Below are 19,678 nucleotides of genomic sequence, written 5' to 3'. Positions count from 1 at the left end.
AGCTTTGTGCTCCTCTAATGTTAATGCCATTGCTACAAGCCAAATGATGGCCCACGAAGGAATACTCCTCACTAATCCGCCGGATGAGCATGGCTGCATTCATTCAGTGCTGCTTCGTGCGTCTGTTGGTTAAAGCATCACCTCAGACTTGATTATTGACATGACTATGTATGTAATGTGTAGGTTTATAGTCTCAATCTTTTACTGACACAGATTGGAAATGAAGGTTTAGCTGCTGAACTTGTTGATGACACAGAAGAAGCATTGAAGGAGTTTGATTTCCTTGTGACTGCAGAAGATGGAGAAGGTGCTGGTGAAGCCAGAAGTTCAGGAGATGGTACTGAGTGGGGTGAGTGGGTGTTTTTGTTTCCAATGACCTTATACTTTATTTTAAAAAATATATATATTTATTTCTTAATTATCTGTGCAAAAATAAAAAAAAATACATTTTGAATGGTAATCAAAACGGTATTTAATGATTGGAGATTAACTTAAAGGGTTACTCTGCTGCTCAGCATTTGGAACAAACTGTTCCGAACTTTGGAGCCGGGAGCTAGTGACATCTTAGCCCCGCCCCCTCATGACGTCACGCCCAGCCCCCTCAATGCAATTCTATGGGAGGGGGCGTGACAGCCGTCACGCCCCCTCCCATAGACTTGCGTTGAGGGGGCAGGGTGTCATGTCAGGAGCTCCCGCCTCCAGCGTTCAGAACAGTTCGATCCAAAAGCTGAGTAGCAGAGTACCCCTTTAAGAAGTTTTTGGATGGTAGATAGTGATGGCTTGGTATTCCACCATTAGCTGATCGGCCAATAGTCATTTTTGGCAGGGCTTTCATTCCAGAATAAACACCGTGAACTGAGCCGGAAGCTTCAGCTCTGCATTAGTGTCCGGCAGCGTTCATTTTCCCAGCAAATTTCGATTAGTTTTAGTCATCGTAATTTTAGTTTTAGTCAACTGACTGTCATGAGATTTTAGTCTACTAAATCTACAGTAGAGGTTTAGTCAAATCTACCTACCGCGTCTAAAGTTTAATGCAAATTCTACTCCGTAAATGGCTACAAACCTGTTAATACCAACAAAAAGAGGAGTTCTGATCTTTTCCCAAATCTTTTCAACCCTAACATTTTAATCTAGTGTTAGTCAGTAGTGAGTAGACTAAAATGTCGATAGACTTCATAGTGTTAGTCATTAGAGATGAGCGAATTTACAGTAAATTCCATTCGTCAAGAACTTCTCGGCTCGGCAGTTGATGACTTATCCTGCATAAATTACCATATATACTCGAGTATAAGCCGAGCTTTTCAGCACGATTTTTCGTGCTGAAAACGCCCCCCTCGGCTAATACTCGAGTGAACTCTCCGCCTGTCAATCCCTTAATCAGTGTTCTTCAACCTGCGGACCTCCAGATGTTGCAAAACTGCAACTCCCAGCATGCCCGTACAGCCAATGGCTGTCTGGGCATGCTGGGAGTTGCAGTTTTGCAACATCTGGAGGTCCGCAGGTTGAAGACCACCGATGAAGGGATTGACAGGCGTTGATGATGATGAAGGGGGGGGGATGATGACTAAGGCTGCAGTGGTCTTCAACCTGCGGACCTCCAGAGGTTTCAAAACTACAAGTCCCAGCATGCCCGGACAGCCGGCGGTTGTCCGGGCATGCTAGGAGTTGTAGTTTTGCAACATCTGGAAGTCCTCAGGTTGAAGACCACTGATGAAGGGATTGACAGGCAGTGCTGATGAAGAGGGGGGGGGGGGGGGGGTTTGACGGGGGTCTGGATGATTACATGGGGGATGATGTATTTCCCACCCTAGGCTTATAGTCGAGTCAATAACATTTCCTGGGTTTTTGGGGTAAAATTAGGGGCCTCGGCTTATATTCGGGTCGGCTTATACTCGAATATATACGGTAGTTCAGCTTTCAGGTGCTCCCGTGGGCTGGAAAAGGTGGATACAGTCCTAGGAGACTCTTTCCTAGGACTGTATCCACCTTTTCCAGCCCACCGGAGCACCTGAAAGCTGAACTAATTTATGCAGGATAAGTAATCAACTGCCGAGCCGAGAAGTTCGTGACGAATCAAATTTACTGTAAATTCACTCATCTCTATTAGTCATCATTACTTGATTTTAAAATTTTAGTCACTGAAAAAATATTGTTGACTAAAACTATTCTGAAAATGATTAGTCAGCAAAATTAACGCTGATGCCGAGTTACTACAGCTCAGCTCCCAATGATGGTCATCAATCACTTCTGCCTAGAAAAGTCTGGAGGACTAGTGATCATGTGCAGGACACATCCAGCTTCTATTGTCTCTAGGGAATAAGAATGAAAAAGCCCAATATTGCATTATACTCTTAATAGTTATTCCAATCTTAGAAAGGTCCTGTGGCCTCTCCTGACCTGTCTGAGGAAATACATGCCTCATAGCGTTCCCCAATTATTCCTCCTGTGTATTTATAAAATAACAACTGGGAGTTATCATTCCCCCTGGCAAAGATGCTTGTCCCAAATCCTTCTGGTTTCGACTGTGTCGGGACATTTCCCCCAAGTAGTTTCACCATATGTCAATTTTTTTTTTTCTTAGGAACGATACAGCAGAGTTATAAGAAAAGAAAAGATTGCAAGAATTATTTAATTAAGAATTCAAGTATTTAATTAAACAAACATGTCAGGGGAGCTGACAGCTGACAAGCATATCTATAGAGGGTGCGGAGGGGAGCAATTAAACTGCTGCCTTAGGGGGCACAAGGTACCATTGCCCCATAAGGAGGCACCAGCATGTTAAATGGCACACAGTTGACTTGGGGCAGATTTTGCTCTGGGACCCAGAACGTTCCTGATACACCTCTGTTTATGACGCATTCAGCCACTTATCTATTTCACTCAATGGAGGCGACGAACTGGAGAAAGTAGGAGCCCTTTTCTGATTGTTGTGGGGCTCAGAAGCAGGATCTACTAGTCATTTATAACTTGTCCTGTGGAAATACCATCAATGCATTTAGGCTGGGATTCCACTTGGTGTCTTGTGGGAAATCTCTCACCCAAAAAGCCATGCTTGTTTTTTTTTTTTTTTTCCACACACTTGTGGTGTTATTAGGCTCAATGTCAGTTTTCCAAAAGTTCAACAAGTCAAGGGTATGGTGATTTATTTTTATTTTATTTATTATTTTATTTTTTTGACACCCCAAATGAAAAGATGTAAATGTGCCTCTTCTGTTAGTGGAAAACCAGGAGGCCCTGGTTACACATTATAATGTAATTGGTGGGTGCAGCTGACATTTATCTATTATGTCCGTCTATGACCACTATTACATATGCAGTATAGGACTGATAATCCTATTGACTGTTAAAGTGGTTCTCCCTGGTTTATACTGTTTTTTGTTATTATGTTTGTGTGTTATGTGTGTATAAGTGTGTGTTTTTTTTGTGTGTTGTGATTATGTATTTATGTATTTTCTTACCTTTGTGAAGATCCGGAAGCTGGCTCCTTTTTCTTCCAGAGGCTTGCTGTGTAACCTCGGCCTCCGCCATGTTGTGTTCAGTAAGTGGGATGTCGGGGGGTGTGTTCTTGCTTCTGTCCTTCCTATCTTCTGACGTCCGAGGCGAATCTTTTCTTCCTGTTTCTTCCGTGGCTCAGCGACGAATCTGCGGCCTCTTCCGGCGCATGCACGGGTAGTTATTTTTTATTTATTTTTTTTACCAGTAAAGTTTTTTTTTGTTTAATTGACAAACTGTCTGCGCATGTGCGAGTACGCAAGTGCTACGCTAACAGAGCGTAGCTTCGCGCAAGTGCAGGCAGTTTGTCAATTAGACCAAAAAAACATTATTGGAAAAAAATATATTATATATTAAATATTTTTTACCAATGTTTTTTTGGTCTAATTGACAAACTGCCTGCGCTTGCGCGAAGCTACGCTCTGTTAGCGTAGCACTTGCGTACTCGCGCATGCGCAGACAGTTTGTCAATTAAACAAAAAAAAACTTTACTGGTAAAAAAATAAAATAAAAAATACCCGTGCATGCGCCGGAAGAGGCCGCAGATTCGTCGCTGAGCCACGGAAGAAACAGGAAGAAAAGATTTGCCTCGGACATCAGAAGATAGGAAGGACAGAAGCAAGAACACACACCCCGACATCACACTTACTGAACACAACATGGCGGAGGCCGAGGTTACACAGCAAGCCTCTGGAAGAAAAAGGAGCCAGCTTCCGGATCTTCACAAAGGTAAGAAAATACATAAATACATAATCACAACACACAAAAAAAACACTTATACACACAACACACAAACATAACAAAAAACAGTATAAACAAGGGAGAACCCCTTTAAGATGATCAGAATTCCAATTCTTCTTCTTCTTTACCTTGTTACTTATAATAACTAATCCCCAGGATGGTAGTGAGGGCGAGCTGAGTGGCCACTTTCCAGTCGAAGACTAAATAGTTTACATAGCAGAGTTTCCAGAACATTCTTTTGTTGCGTTGTTTGCACTGCACTAGGCCAACACCATCTTTAGACACTACCGTGTGGGAAACCTAGTAAAATCAGCAGTTTGTGCAGTGTGTGTGTGTGTGTGTGTGTGTGTGTGTGTGTGTATATATATATATATATATATATATATATATATATATATATATATATATATATATATATATATATATATAATATATATATAGTGAAGTTATGTTATTAAGAAGCCAGACAGGACCCACCATACATAAAAACTAGTACACAAATGTCCATTTTTATATATATATATATATATATATATATATATATATATATATATATAATATTTATTATATAGTAAGTACTTTTCTATTGTCACTTTTCGAGAAAAGCTGTGTGCAAATAAATATACAAGCATATATCCCTTAGGCCTGGTTTAAGCTACAGAATTTCCAAGCATGATTCCACTTGGAAATTCCAGTGCAGCAGAATCCCATTGCTGACAATGGGATTCCGCTGCACAGTCCATGTTATAACATTTTATTGGCGTAAATGCTGCCAAAAGAGTGATTTCGGTCATGATCTTGGTGTAATACATTGCGGTTGATAAGGATTTCAATATCCACGCTGTCCACATTTCGAGATGCCATAGTGTGAACTTAGCCCAACTCTAACAAGCTATAAGGGCTCATTCACACTACGAAACCTCAAAGATTTAGAGTGCGGCCAGCAAAGACGTTGCACTGTTAAAGTGTTACTATTGTATGAAAGAGAGCTTCAGGTGTCAGATGTAGTAGAACAGCGGTCTTCAAACTGTGACCCTCCAGATGTTGCAAAACTACAACTCCCAGCATGCCCGGACAGCCAACGGCTGTCCGGGCATGCTGGGAGTTGTAGTTTTGCTACATCTTGAGGGCCACAGTTTGAAGACCACTGTAGTAGAACGTGTAGCAGTCGAGCCTACTTTCATTACATCTTGGTGTTCAGACATATACAGAGAATCTATGTTTCCAGCATCATAGTCAAGGTTTTCAATCGTGCCTCATCCACACTACGATTTAACTGTACGGTTGCCGGAGAACAAGTGGGAAGAAGACTCTCTCCTTGCTGCTGGATATGGATTCTGTAGAAAGTCTATGGAGCCCATGTTATGCAGCTATGGGGGGGGGGGGGAGGAGGGGCAGGGAGGGAAGGGTTAGGCTGGGTACTTCTCCCCATTAATTCTAGCAATCCGTGGGGGTGTCCTCACCCATACTCCCCGTCAAAATTGTTTGTTTTTGTGTGTGTGCGTTTTGTAATGACTGCAGAACATTGAAGATAACAGTGGTGTTTAAATGTTTGATTAAAGGGGTACTCCGGTGGAAACTTTTTTATTTTTTATTTTTATTTAAATCAACTGGTGCCAGAAAGTTAAACAGATTTGTAAATTACTTCTATTAAAAAAAAAATCTTAATCCTTCCAGTACTTATTAGCTGCTGAATACTACAGAGGAAATTATTTTCTTTTTGGAACACAGTGCTCTCTACTGACATGACGAGCACAGTGCTCTCTGCTGACATGACGAGCACAGTGCTCTCTGCTGACATGACGAGCACAGTGCTCTCTGCTGACATGACGAGCACAGTGCTCTCTGCTGACATGACGAGCACAGTGCTCTCTGCTGACATGACGAGCACAGTGCTCTCTGCTGACATGACGAGCACAGTGCTCTCTGCTGACATGACGAGCACAGTGCTCTCTGCTGACATCACGAGCACAGTGCTCTCTGCTGACATCGCGAGCACAGTGCTCTCTGCTGACATCGCGAGCACAGTGCTCTCTGCTGACATCGCGAGCACAGTGCTCTCTGCTGACATCGCGAGCACAGTGCTCTCTGCTGACATCGCGAGCACAGTGCTCTCTGCTGACATCGCGAGCACAGTGCTCTCTGCTGACATCGCGAGCACAGTGCTCTCTGCTGACATCGCGAGCACAGTGCTCTCTGCTGACATCGCGAGCACAGTGCTCTCTGCTGACATCGCGAGCACAGTGCTCTCTGCTGACATCGCGAGCACAGTGCTCTCTGCTGACATCTCTGTCCATTTTAAGAACTGTCCAGAAGTAGGAGAAAATGCCCATAGCAAACATATGCTGCTCTGGACAGTTCCTTGAATGGACAGAGATGTCAGCAGAGAGCACTGTGGTCAGGATGTCAACAGGGAGCTCTGTGTTCTAAAAAGAAAATTTCCTCTAGTATTCAGCAGCTAATAAGTACTGGAAGGATTCAGATTTTTTAATAGAAGTAATTTACAAATCTGTTTAACTTTCTGGCACCAGTTGATTTAAAAAAAAAAAAAAAAATTCCCACCGGAGTATCCCTTTTAATAGAGGGATGAAATACTGAAGAACTTTAGCACTATCTGCTTTTTTAATAAACCTTTTATATCAGATTAGAGGGATTGGTTCCTCTTCTCTGTTTTTAGGTCAAGTTCACACTGGATTTAAGATTCCCATTTTTTCAGAATTTGAGGTTATCCTGCCGTATCCATTTCAGGTCAGGTATCCATGTCCGGTTTCTATCAGGTATCAGTTTTGTCTCTAACTCAAAACGCCGAGGGAATCTGAGAACCAATGCAAGTGTGAACAGAACCAAAAGAAAGCAAGATTGTCCTTTGGTGTTTTCTTCACCATGTCTATAACCATCACGTGCCGCAAAGAGAAACGGTGATTGCCTAATAAAATAAGGGTGTCATATGTTCATATGGTAAAGCGGAGGATGTGTCGTTTGAATGATAATGGGGCTGATCCTCACTTGGATTCATAGCAGATCAGTGGTGCTAAGTAGAGTTGAGCGAACTTACAGTAAATTGGCTCGTAGCGAACCTGGCAGCTCGGCTGTTGATTACTTTAGTCTGCGTAAATAAGTTCAGCTTTCCAAGGGCTCCAGTTGCCTGGATACAGTCCTAGGAGACATAAGACTGTCATCCCGGCCTTTTCCAGGCAACCAGAGCCTTTGGAAAGCTGAACTAATTTACGCAGACTAATCAAGGGCCGAACCACAATGTTTGCTACGAGCCAATTTACTGTAATTTAGGTCAACTCTAGGGCTAACCATCGGCTTCTGCCTACGCCAGTGTTTCCCAACCTGGATGCCTCCAGATGTTGCAAAACTACAACTCCCAGCATGCCTGGACAGCCTTCGGCTGTCCAGGCATGCTGGGAGTTGTAGTTTTTCAACACCTGGAGGCACCCTGCTTGGGGAAACACTGGCCTACGCAATACGTAAATATTTGGGATCGATTATTATCGGCCGATATTCAAGATTTTGGGCATTATCGGTATCGGCAATTACCTTGCCGATATACCGATAATGCCCCGCCTCCCCGGCCAGAGACCGCCGCCACTGCCCCATTGCCTCCCCCATCCCCGGTTTTATAATTACCTGTTCCCGGGGTCCGCACTACTTCTGGCTCCTGCGGCGCGCTGTGCAGCGCAGTGACGAGTGACGTCCTCAACGTGACGTCACAGTCAGTGCGCACAGTGACAGCTCAGGCGGCCGCCAGAGCCAGAAGTAGCGTGGGCCCCGGGAACAGGTAATTATAAAACCTGTTTTGGGGGGAGGCAATGGGGCAGCGGCGGTGGTGGTTGGACTAGGGAGGACCCCAGGACAGGCAGGGGGAGAGAAGCGGGCGGTGGTCTCTGGCCCCGCAAAAGCCGCTGCAGTTCATTGATTTAAAGCGCCTGATTTAAATCTTTGATCTGCAGTGGCTTCTGCGGGGCCAGGTGGGGGGAAATAGCCGATAATTTATACCGATATTCCGGTATAAGTTATCGGCTATCGGCCTGAAAGGTCACAGAGTATCGGTATCGGCCCTAAAAAATCCTTATCGGTCGATCCCTAATAAAAATTGGTAGCTACTTTCCGTTATGGATTTTTCCCCTCACAGCAGTGACCGAAGGCTACATTGAAATTTTCTGCTGCACATGAACAGTGTTCGAGGTATTCAGTTCACTTGGATTATATGGATTATCATTGGATTTGATGCATGTTCTGCCCCTTTATTCACCTAGTGGACGAGGGACTTATCCTGTGTAAAATTGACAATGATGTATATGTTGCTTTTAATCTCTAACCTACTAATCAATAGCATGTCCTGGAACTCTTAACAGGATTCTATTACAAGAACACATCTTCAAAGTACAGAATCTGAGTGATCCCCTATAGAGTTCTGCCACTGAGTGGAATTACCCTGCCCCAAAAAGTGCCACCAGTGAGGCTGATGAAGGCCATTTCTGCCTCTGTGATGTTGTAAGGGGCAGCACATGACCCCTGGCAGCCAAAACTGTTGTTTCATGACTCCTCCTTTGATTTCAGCCCCTCTTTTTGGCACTTGGGCATGCTCTGTTCTGGGGTGGTGTAACTGTACACACTAGTCTAAGGGAGCGTTCACACCACGTTTTTGCAGTACAGTTCCCGTATCAGGTTTTTGATCAAAAACAGATTCCTCAAAACCGGACTAAACTGTATCAAAACGTGTGTACAAATGTTAACCCATATACAGTTAAAATCCGGTTTCATGTCCGGTTGCATCAGTTTTTTAAGAAAAAAAATATAAGTTTTTAACTCTTCACTCCATTATGAATAAAGTTTCACTTGTTTGATTGAAATTCCAAGAAAAAAACTGCAAGGTCAAAAACCATATATGTGAAAACTGGATTTAAAAGTACGCACATACAGTTCTGTACGGTTCCCATGGTTAAAAAAAATAACACGTATACAGTTTTTCACCCGGACCAAAAACCATGGTAGGCTAGGACAAAACCGTACAGTATGCACAACGGACACAACCTGATGCATCTTTTGGCATATGGTTTTCGATACGGTTTTCACATAGAAAACATATACGGGAACTGTATTGCAAAAATGTGGTGTGAACCCGGCCTTAATATGATGGGGTGTCATTCTGATGCCCTTACTGTTTTAGATCTGGCTAGGTTCACACTTCGTTGTTGTTGTTTTTTTTTTTTTTTTTTTGGAGGGGAACTGTTCACAATTACCCCTAATATTATTATAATTTTTTTTTAATAAAGGGTCCTTCCAGCCTAAATCTATTGAGTTGATTAGGAGCTGCTCTGCAGTTACCCACGTACAGTGTACGGAGCCGAGGCTTTTAGATCATGTACACTGTTCATTTTTGGCACGACAGCCACGCAAGTGAACGATTGATAGTTTGTCCTGTGGATAGGCCATCAATTCTCTTAGGCCAAAAACAAAAAACAAAAAAACCCTTTCAATTTATTCATTTATTTTTAATTGGTTTATAACGAAAATAAGAAATTAACCTCCATTAAAGGGGTACTACCATGGAAAACTTTTTTGAAATCAACTGGTGGGAGAAAGTTACAGATTTGTAAATGACTTCAATTAAAAAATCTTAATCCTTCCAGTACTTATTAGCTGCTATATACTACAGAGGAAATGTTTATCTTTTTGATTTCTCTTATGTCACGACCACAGTGCACTCTGCTGACCTCTGCTGTCCATTTTAGGAACTTTCCAGAGCAGCATATGTTTGCTATGGGGATTTTCTCCTGCTCTGGACAGTTCCTAAAATGAACAGCAGAGGTCAGCAGAGAGCACAGTAGTCGTGACATAAGAGAAATCCAAAAAGATGAAAATTTTCTCTGTAGTATACAGCCCCTAAAAAGTACTGGAAGGATTAAGATTTTTTTAATAGAAGTAATTTACAAATCTGTTTCTTTCTGGCACCAGTTGAGAAAAAAAAGTTTTCCACGGTAGTACCCCTTCAATGTTTTCCCCCATACATGTCTCTCCCTTTTCAAATCAGATTCATTGAGTTAGAAATACACAGCTGCATTCTACCACAAACAGCGCCACACCCATCCTTAGGTTGTTTCTGGGATTACAACTCTGCTACTTTAATGGAACTGAGCTGCAGTACCACCTACAACCTAAGGGCAAGTGTGGCGCTGTTTCATCAAGAAAGTAGCTTTGTGTGTGTTTATTTTTAATTTTTTTTTAAATCCTGGATTTTTAAGGGGATTCTCATTGATGCTTTTCGCATCATTGTGACTCATAATTAAGATCCATGAACAGATTCCCTCAACCCGCTAGTGTGAACTCTGCCTTACAGTCTGACGGTACTAACACATTAACGACTTGCTGACGTGTTGCTCTCTCTTTTACTAACATCTGCATGCAGAAAAGGACGTCCTGTCCCCAACTGCGGAGGCCTGGGATGTAGACCAGTCTCTGATAAATAAACTCAAGGAGCAGTACATGAAGGAGCGCAAGGGGTCAAAGGGGGCCAAGAGTAAGTGGAGATTTTTCATCATCACTTGCAACTCATTTCGTCATTTTTTTTATTTTTTTGTTAGTATCGTTGTTTACTTCGTGACCTGTACAAGATCATATGTGCCAAATTATAATTTTTGGATGAGATGAGATTCAAAGGAAACACCTAAGAATTCATATAGGACTCTCATTTTTTTAGAACTCTGATTGTTAGGTTCTATATTATTGCTGTAGGTTTGTGCATGATTACATTTCAGGCAAAATACACTTAAAGGGGTCCTCCGCCGCTCAGCGCTTGTTACAAACTGTTCCGAACGCTGGAGCCGGGAGCTCGTGACATCATAGCCACGCCCCTGATGACGTCATTCCCCGCCCCCTCAATGCAAGTCTATGGGAGGGGGCGTGACTGCTGTCACGCCCCCTACTATAGACTTGCATTGAGGGGGCGGGGCTATGGCGTCACGAGCTCCCGGCTCCAGCGTTCGGAACAGTTTGTAACAAACGCTGAGCAGCGGAGTACCCCTTTAAAGGGGTACTCCACTTGCCAGCGTTTAGAACATTTAGTTCCGAATGCTATGTGCGCACTACGGGGGATGGCCACACAACCTCTCGTGATGTCGCGCCTCACCCCCTCATTGTAAGTCTATGGAAGGGGGCGTGACGGCAAGCTCACATAGACTTGCATTGAGCGGGGCGTGATGTCACGAGGGGGTGTGGCCGACCCCGTAGCGCGCACATAGCATTCGGAACAGATTGTTCTAAACGCTGGCAAGTGGAGTACCCCTTTAAGCCTTCCATAGCAAGTATCCAGGAATCCGATGGGCGACGAGCTGTTTCGTTATATCTACCCCTGACTGGCGTGGCCTGAAGATTTTCCACCGCCATTGACACGCAGCCACATTCTGCTGCCATTCCTGTGCTGTAGACCCATAACTGGAGTATCACACCCACATTCTTAAATGGTTTATATATAATTGGAGCTTCTTATAGACATGAACTTGCTTTATCTCCCTATAAGATGCCTACACAAAACAAAATGGGATATGTAGATACTGGAGCTTCTGCCTGAAGACCATCATTTCTAGAGTCTGGAAGCTCTTAGGTTACTTTCTCACTGTCATGCTGTTTTAATCGGAGGCATGCGTTGCAGTGTATCCCCCAATACACACCATTTTGTTGTACATAGTATATCACTTGATATACATTTCTTTATACTTGTCCCTATTTCATTAGATAGCACAGCAGTCTGCGCGGTTTCATCTAGCAGATACACATAAATTCCAGCAAGAACATAGGGCAGAAAGGCACAAGATAACAAGTCTATGGCAAACATAATATAAAACCGCCTGATAAGATGGCCAAGCCTTTTCCTAGATGGCCTTAAAGAGGTGGACCAGTCTTCTCCTGCATAGCCTTGGAGAGGTGGACCAGCACTTTTCTAAAACATCTAAAGCTGGGTTCACACCACATTTTTGCAATACAATTCCCGTATATGTTTTCATTTTGAAAATTGTATGGAACCGTATTGTAAACCGTATGCATTGACTCTCCATTGAAAACCGTATGCCAAACGATCCATCCAATGTGTCCGTTTTGCGTCTTGTACGGTTTGTCCGTTTTTTTTTTTTTTCTCTTACCCAAAACCATAGCCTGCCTACGGTGAAAAACCGTAATACGATTAATTTTTTTTCTTTCAACATGGGAGTCAATGGGAACCGTACAGAACCGTATATGCGTATGTTCCATCCGGTTTGCACCATACAGCTTTTGACTTTGCACAGTTTTTTTTTCTTGGAATTTCAATCAAACAAGTGAAACTTTATTCATAATGGAGTTTAAGTTAAAAACGTATACGTGTTTCTTAAAAAAAATAAAAAAAAATAAAAGATGCAACCGGACATCATTTTTTGTAAATTTGGGTAAAAATACGGGTTAAAATTTGTGCATTCGTTTTGATAGTTTAGTTCCGGTTTTGAGGTATCTGTTTTTCATCCAAAAACCTGATGCGGGAACTGTATTGCAACAACGTGGTGTGAACCCAGCCTAATAAAGTTTTTTGGGTTTTTGAACTTCTATGCAACTTTTTACAAACTTTTGACTACAGTTAAAGGGGTATTCCAGGCAAAACCTTTTTTATATATATATATAAACTATTGGAAGGATTAAGATTTTTAAATAGAAGTAATTTACAAATCTGTTTAACTTTCCGGAGCCAGTTGATATATAAAAAAAAGTTTTGGCCTGGATAACCCCTTTAATGCGCTCGAACCTGTGACTCCGCTATTGATTGCTTTAGTCTGCAGATATTAGTGCCGCTTTCAAGCCGCTTGTCCTGTTTGCCCAGAAAAGATTGATATGATATAAAAGATCAAAGGTTGTCATCCTGGACTAACTTATGCAGACTAAAGCCATAAATGGAGTTAAGGTTCTGATTCAGCCACAATGACTATAGTTTAACTGCAATAATCATACAGATGTGTCCGATGATATAGTTATAAGTCAAGAAACTAAAAATAAAGAGGTTGAAACACTTACCGTATATACTCGAGTATAAGCCGAGTTTTTCAGCACTACTTTTCGTGCTTAAATCGCCCCCCTCGGCTTATACTTGAGTGAGCAAAAAAAGTTTCTGCCTTTAGCTGTGAGGGGATGGTGCCGGCCATCCATCTCCGCCTGTCAATCCCTTCTCATTGGTCTTCAACCTGCGGACCTCCAGATGTTGCAAAACTACAACTCCCAGCATGCCCGGACAGCCATCGGCTGTCCGGGCATGCTGGGAGTTGTAGTTTTGAAACATCTGGGGGTCCGCAGGTTGAAGACCACTGTCGGGCCTTCGTCATCATCCAGACTCCCCTTTTAGTTTTCTACTCCCCTCCCCTCGGTGGGAAGGAAGGGTGAGCTGGTCTGGGCCATCCGTATTCGACCTCCTATGCTGCAGGGACCGTCCGGTGGGGAGGGCTAGTCGTTCCGGGCCGGCCCCGGACTAGTGACGTTGCCTTGACGACGCGCAGGGACGTCCGTGCGCAGCAGACATTCCTAACGTCCCTGTGCAGTGGCGTCAAGGCAGCATCAGTAGTCCGGGGCCAGCCCGGAGCGGAGAAGAGGGCATCCCAGTAAAGATGGACAGCCCGGAACGACTAACCCTCCCCACCGGACGGTCCCTGCAGCATAGATGGCCCGGAACAGCTCACACTTCCTTCCCACCGAGGGGAGTTGAGTAGAAAACAAAAGGGGGGTCTGGATGATGACTAAGGCAGCAGTGGTCTTCAACCTGCAGAGCTCCAGATGTTTCAAAACTACAACTCCCAGCATGCCCGGACAGCCATCGGCTGTCCGGGCATGCTGGGAGTTGTAGTTTTGCAACATCTGGAGCTCCGCAGGTTGAAGACCACTGAGAAGGGATTGACAGGCGGGGATGATGGGGGGGGGGGGGGGGTTGGTGATGATGATGACAGGCGGGGATGATGTATTTCCCACCCTAGGCTTATAGTCGAGTCAATAACTTTTCCTGGGTTTTTGGGGTTTAATGGGGGGCCTCGGCTTATATTCGGGACAGCTTATACGGTACATCTAATTTAATGTGAACAGAGACCCTGACAGTGTAAATCAGAGAGCGAGAAATCTTTTGGAGGGTATCAAAGCTGACACTTGTTTTAGTAATAGTAGAGATCCAGCGCACAGACCCTCTACAAGGGCCATGTTTAAACTTCTCTGACAAGTGTTTGTAGTTTTTAAGATAATACAACTTAATACTAGATTTATTTATTTTCAGTTCTTCACCTTTCTGCCTCCCTTCTTGGAAATGAAATAGGCCAAGAACATCCTAACCCTGAAAACCTTTTTAACAATTAGTCTGAATACCCTCCTGCCCTAGTGATGGGATTTGGGTTTTGTTCACACTTGTGCTATTTCTCTGCAGCTGAAGTAGTGCAGCATGTAACCTCAGGTGCCCCAATTCCAACACTGTTATTTTGTTGCTGTCCTGGTGTCCTGTAGTTTCGGGCACTAAACCACCAGAGTGTATTTATGCTGCTGAGGTTTTGCGTTCCAAAACTACCTGTGTGAAGTCTGCCCGTTTAGAGCAATCTTATATTTTTTATTTTTAAATATAACATTTTCTGTATCTGAGCGCAGTTGCATTAAATCAGTGAAGCCTGGGACGGTATAGCTTGCTTTGTAGGGCGTGTGAAGTGAGGGTCACTCTTAGGGCTGGGTGGTATACCGGTTCATACCGAACACCGGAATTTTTGTGCTGCACGATATGAATTTTAACCCATACCGCAATAACTGTTTGGCCCCTCCCCCTCTGGAATGAATAAATTATCAGCGCTGCGCTGTCCCCATCGGGGAACTAATCGTATGTGACCGCGAGCGCTGTTCTGCCCCCCCTTCCCCAATTAATTATCAGCCCAGCGCTACTACTCACATGTCACCCGCAAGCGCTGCCCTCCTGGTCCTACTGTTCGTTGCGGCCGCCGGCGCCGACACCCTATACCAGTGGTCTTCAACCTTCAGATGTTGCAAAACTACAACTCCCAGCATGCCCGGACAGCCGTTGGCTGTCCGGGCATGCTGGGAGTTGTAGTTTTGCAACATCTGGAGGTCCGCAGATTGCAAACCACTACTCTATACTGTATCCCTATGCCTGGGCTGCAAAAGGTAAACAAAATAAACTTTAACTCACCTTCCCCGTTGGTCCGGACTTGCTTCCCAGTGAATGGAACGTCGGACAGCCGTCAGCCTATCACCGGCCGCAGCGATGTTCCGCCTCGGCCGGTGATAGGTTGAGCCCACTGTCATGTAAGAAGCCGGCTTCTTACATGACAGTGGGCTCAGCCTATCACCGGCCTAGGCGGAACATCGCTGCGGCTGGTGATAGGCCGACGTTCACGTCCCCAGCGTAAGGCCGACGTCGGAACATGCGTTTATTTTGTTTACCTTTTGCAGCCTGGGCATAGGGATACAGCATAGGGATACCGCACGGTATAGTGTGTCAGCGCTGGCGGCCGCAACAAACAGGAGGACGAGGAGAGCAGCGCTTGCGGGTGACGTGAATAGTACCCCGATGGGGACAGCGCAGTGCTGGGCTAAGAATTAACTTTGGGGAAGGGTGGGGGAGAATACCGTTATATACCGTGGAACCGCCATAAGTTACAAAAATACCGCAATACACACATTTGGTCATACCGCCCCCAGCCCTAGTCACTCTCCCCAGCTTTATCCACACAGTGCGCGCATGCCCGAAGCTGCTGGTTAAGAGTCTAGAAGTCCTCTTTAATCTAAAAGCTGGAACGGGTAGACTATATATAAGCGGTTTTAGAACAATAAACATCAGCTGCATAAAGATGTAGTGAGATGTCCCTGTTTCAGTAATAAAAACTTGGTTCTAATGGTGCGCATTCCTATTGTGTTCCACCCAAATCTAAACAAAACTGTTTAAAAGGAGAATAATAAAATAAAGCTACATTGCCCCTTCTGTCTTATGGATCCTGTGTCCAGGCAAACTGTAAAATGAGCATCTGCTCCTAGGCCCCATTCACGCTACAGAACTTTACCAGTTTCCTAGAAATTCCAGTGCAGCAGCCTCCAATAGTCTTTTGCTGGGGCGTGCACACTGCAGAATTTCCACAGCGGAAAACTCCATTTCCAGGCTCCCCTCATTCTTTCCGCCGAATTCAGCGCAGACTGTATTGCCGTCAGCAGTGACTGCGCACGGTCCAGTTGCCTATTGATTTCGGTCGTGTCCACTTCAGACCGCTGGAGATTCTGTAGTGTGAATAGGCCCTTAGAAACCAGGACATTACTTGAGATCTTAGACTAAGACATGGGGCTGTCACAGCAGTTTTCATGAGAAGTATATTTTTATTGGGTTCTTGCAAAATTCTGATAATGTGAAGCAAAATGTGAGAACATTGAGTTATTTCAGCTACTTTCATTTGTCAAATCTCAGAACCCTTTTTGAAAAGCCACATCTGTTGCTCCACAACTGTAGGAGAATCTTCCACCACTTAGAAGCTGGCAGGGACGTGTTGAGTGCATTAGATTTGTCTGATCCTGATTTCAAACGTTTCTCTGATAATGGTCACGCGGCAGGTTACCTGTTTAATGGGGTATTCTGGCTTTATACAGAGATATGTCACAGCCACGCCCCTCATGGCGTCATATCACCCCCCCCCCCCTCCATTCATGTTTATGGGAGGGGGCGTGACAGCACGAGGGGCGTGGCTGTGATGTTATGCCTCGGTGGCAGCGCCCGGTACGGAATGCTGGGGTCCCAGCAGCCGTACCCCTGCGATCATACATCTTATCCCCTGTCCTTTGGATAGAGGAAAAGATGTATAAAGCTGGAATACCCCTTTAAATTTCGCAACAACTTTGGAACCCTAGAATGACTCATGGAAGTCCATGGAACCTCTGGTAAATACATCTCCAGTTCGCGCTCGTCTTGGGCTCTAATGTTTCCTCTAAATATACACAGAGATCCTGCTACCGGGGCCATCATTAGAGTTACGTTTTAAAGGGCTTATCCAGGAAAAAACTTTTTTATATATATCAACTGGCTCCAGAAAGTTAAACAGATTTATAAATTACTTCTATTAAAAAAATCTTAATCTTTTCAGTACTTATGAGCTTCTGAAGTTAAGGTTGTTCTTTTCTGTCTGATGACACCTGTCTCGGGAACCGCCCAGTTTAGAAGAGGTTTGCTATGGGGATTGGCTTCTAAACTGGGCGGTTCCGGAGACAGATGTCATCAGAGAGCACTTAGACAGAAAAGAACAACTCAACTTCAGAAGCTCATAAGTACTGAAAGGATTAAGATTTTTTTAATAGAAGTAATTTACAAATATGTTTAACTTTCTGGAGCCAGTAGATATATATATAAAAAAAAAAAAAAATGTTTCCTGGATAACCCCATTAAGATTCTTCTGTCCCAATGTGGTGCCTTTTTTTTTTTTTTTTTAAGGGAACTGACCACCTTTTGGAAGTGTGAAGAACGTGTTAGTATAGGAAATGCACTTTGTCAGACAGCGACAAATGACTTGTACAATGAAGAACTAACTAGACTATGCATAAAAGCAGGGAAGATGTTTTCAACAAGAACCACTGCCATTACTTTTCAGGGGTAAACCGGACGAAACTGCACGATATGATTGCAGACCTGGGTGATGAGGAACTGTCCTGCATCTCTCCAGGCATCCTAAATCCGGCCCGATCACCAACCAGAATAACAGATCATGAAGGTGGGAGGGCGGAGGAAGGTACGAATCCCTCAGGGGAGAGACCATTACACCGTAAATGTCATAAAGTCTGTTGCAGAAGAATTTTGTTCCCATTGTAGATTTTAGCTTTAGAAATTGATGGTTTTTAATTCTTCATCCTAAGTTTGTTTTTCTTTTTATAGCTGAGCCAATCGCCTTTCCATCTGGAGGTGGGAAGACCTTCATTATGGGATCATCAGATGATGTCATCGAGACGGTTCTGGGCCTCGGGGATCTAGCTGACCTCACTGTGACTAATGAATCGGACTACACTTATGAAGTAGGTGTTCAGGTTTACAGCAATGAAGATTTACAGCACTTTGCCTCGGAAATGACAAAAACTCATTAATATATAAGTGGGCATGGACATTAACCCCTTAAGGACACAGCTAAAGTAAAACATTTTCAAAGAGAATATGTGGTTGACTGGGCATTCCAGGATTTTTTATTTTATTTGACTATGCCCCAATATTTATTTTTAACGGCATACAAAATGACTCATGTCTTGGGTTTTCCCAGGTTGCAGTGTGTCGAGACGTGACATCACTAGTCGGGTGTGCAAAGGGAGTCTGTCCCGCTTCAATGGGTAAAGCAACCGCTGGGTGGGAGAGAGATAACAGTTGCAACAGCTGTAGGCACCCTGGTTAGGAGACACTGATCTTTTGAATGGAATGCAGCTCATTTGTGTTTTCAATGGGTGGGGTGGCTGATGTTTGGGAGGGAGGAAAGTGACCTTAAACTTACAAACATTGAACTATGGGATGTGTAGTTTGAGAACAAAATCCAACAGGAAATGCCCAGTTAACAGAATGCTAGCCACAGTGTTATGGTAATCTCACAACATAGCCATTTAGCCCCAAGACAAGCGCAGATCCTTCCTAAGCATGTCCATTACTGTCTGCCAGGTACGTACTGAAATCACCTTATGGTGGATAACTCCTTTAAAATTACCCTATGCTATCCCCTATAACTTTATTTTTCCATATTCGAGGTTATATGAGGGCTATTTTTTTGTGCTGTGATCTGTAGTTTTTATCAGTACTACTTTTGCATCACTTCCTATTCCATTTTTTTCAGTGATGTGACCAAAAATCAGCGATTTTGGACTTTGGTATTTTTTTATGTTTACACCATTCATCATTAATGTTAAATTTTGCCACATAAGGCAATACCTAATATGTGAGTTTTTACATTTTTGAGGAAAGGGGCTTATCTATATGGCTATCTTCACTATCTGATCATTAGCAGCGCAATCAAGTCTAATAAGCGTCCCAAAAGCCTGCAACTACTTTAGATGCAGTTATCAAGGGTTACTGGATCGCTTCATATTCATGACATAAATGTATGTCATCGTGCACGAAGTATCAGGGCACAATAATGTACATTTATGTCATGGGTCCTCTAGGGGTTAAATTTAAATTTGCTTCATTGTAAAGACATGTCTGAGTTACCGATTCATACCTTAAAAACAAATTTTTTTTCCTGCACGATATGAATTTTTCCTATACCACAATACCAGTTGGGTCCCTCCTTCCCCCCCCCCCCCCCCCCCTCGAATTAATGAATTATCAGCCGCAGCGCACTGTCCCCATCGGGGAACTAATCATATGTCACCCACGGGCGCTGTTCTTCTTCTGCGCTGTACTGTACTATCCTGAGCCCGGGCTTCAGAAATA

General features: G+C 43.7%; 1 protein-coding gene across 5 annotated transcripts in view; it reads left to right on the top strand.

Annotated features, from left to right (window-relative positions):
- Positions 1 to 19,678, top strand: part of STRN3 (striatin 3) — a 64,501-nt gene that overhangs the window by 30,178 nt on the left and 14,645 nt on the right. For 2 of the 5 annotated variants that reach the window (XM_056546027.1, XM_056546032.1), the window contains 4 exons: positions 214 to 349; positions 10,652 to 10,762; positions 17,865 to 18,002; positions 18,146 to 18,282. In XM_056546027.1, coding sequence (XP_056402002.1) covers positions 214 to 349; positions 10,652 to 10,762; positions 17,865 to 18,002; positions 18,146 to 18,282 — 522 coding nt within the window. The remainder of the gene's footprint in view (positions 1 to 213; positions 350 to 10,651; positions 10,763 to 17,864; positions 18,003 to 18,145; positions 18,283 to 19,678) is intronic. The other 3 variants (XM_056546028.1, XM_056546029.1, XM_056546030.1) reach the window with 3 other exon arrangements.

This window comes from Hyla sarda, chromosome 11 (assembly GCF_029499605.1).
Source record: "Hyla sarda isolate aHylSar1 chromosome 11, aHylSar1.hap1, whole genome shotgun sequence".
NCBI classification, from domain to species: Eukaryota; Metazoa; Chordata; class Amphibia; order Anura; family Hylidae; genus Hyla; species Hyla sarda.
The sequence above is the reverse complement of the archived record's forward strand: the minus strand, read 5'-3'. Positions and strand labels throughout refer to the sequence as shown.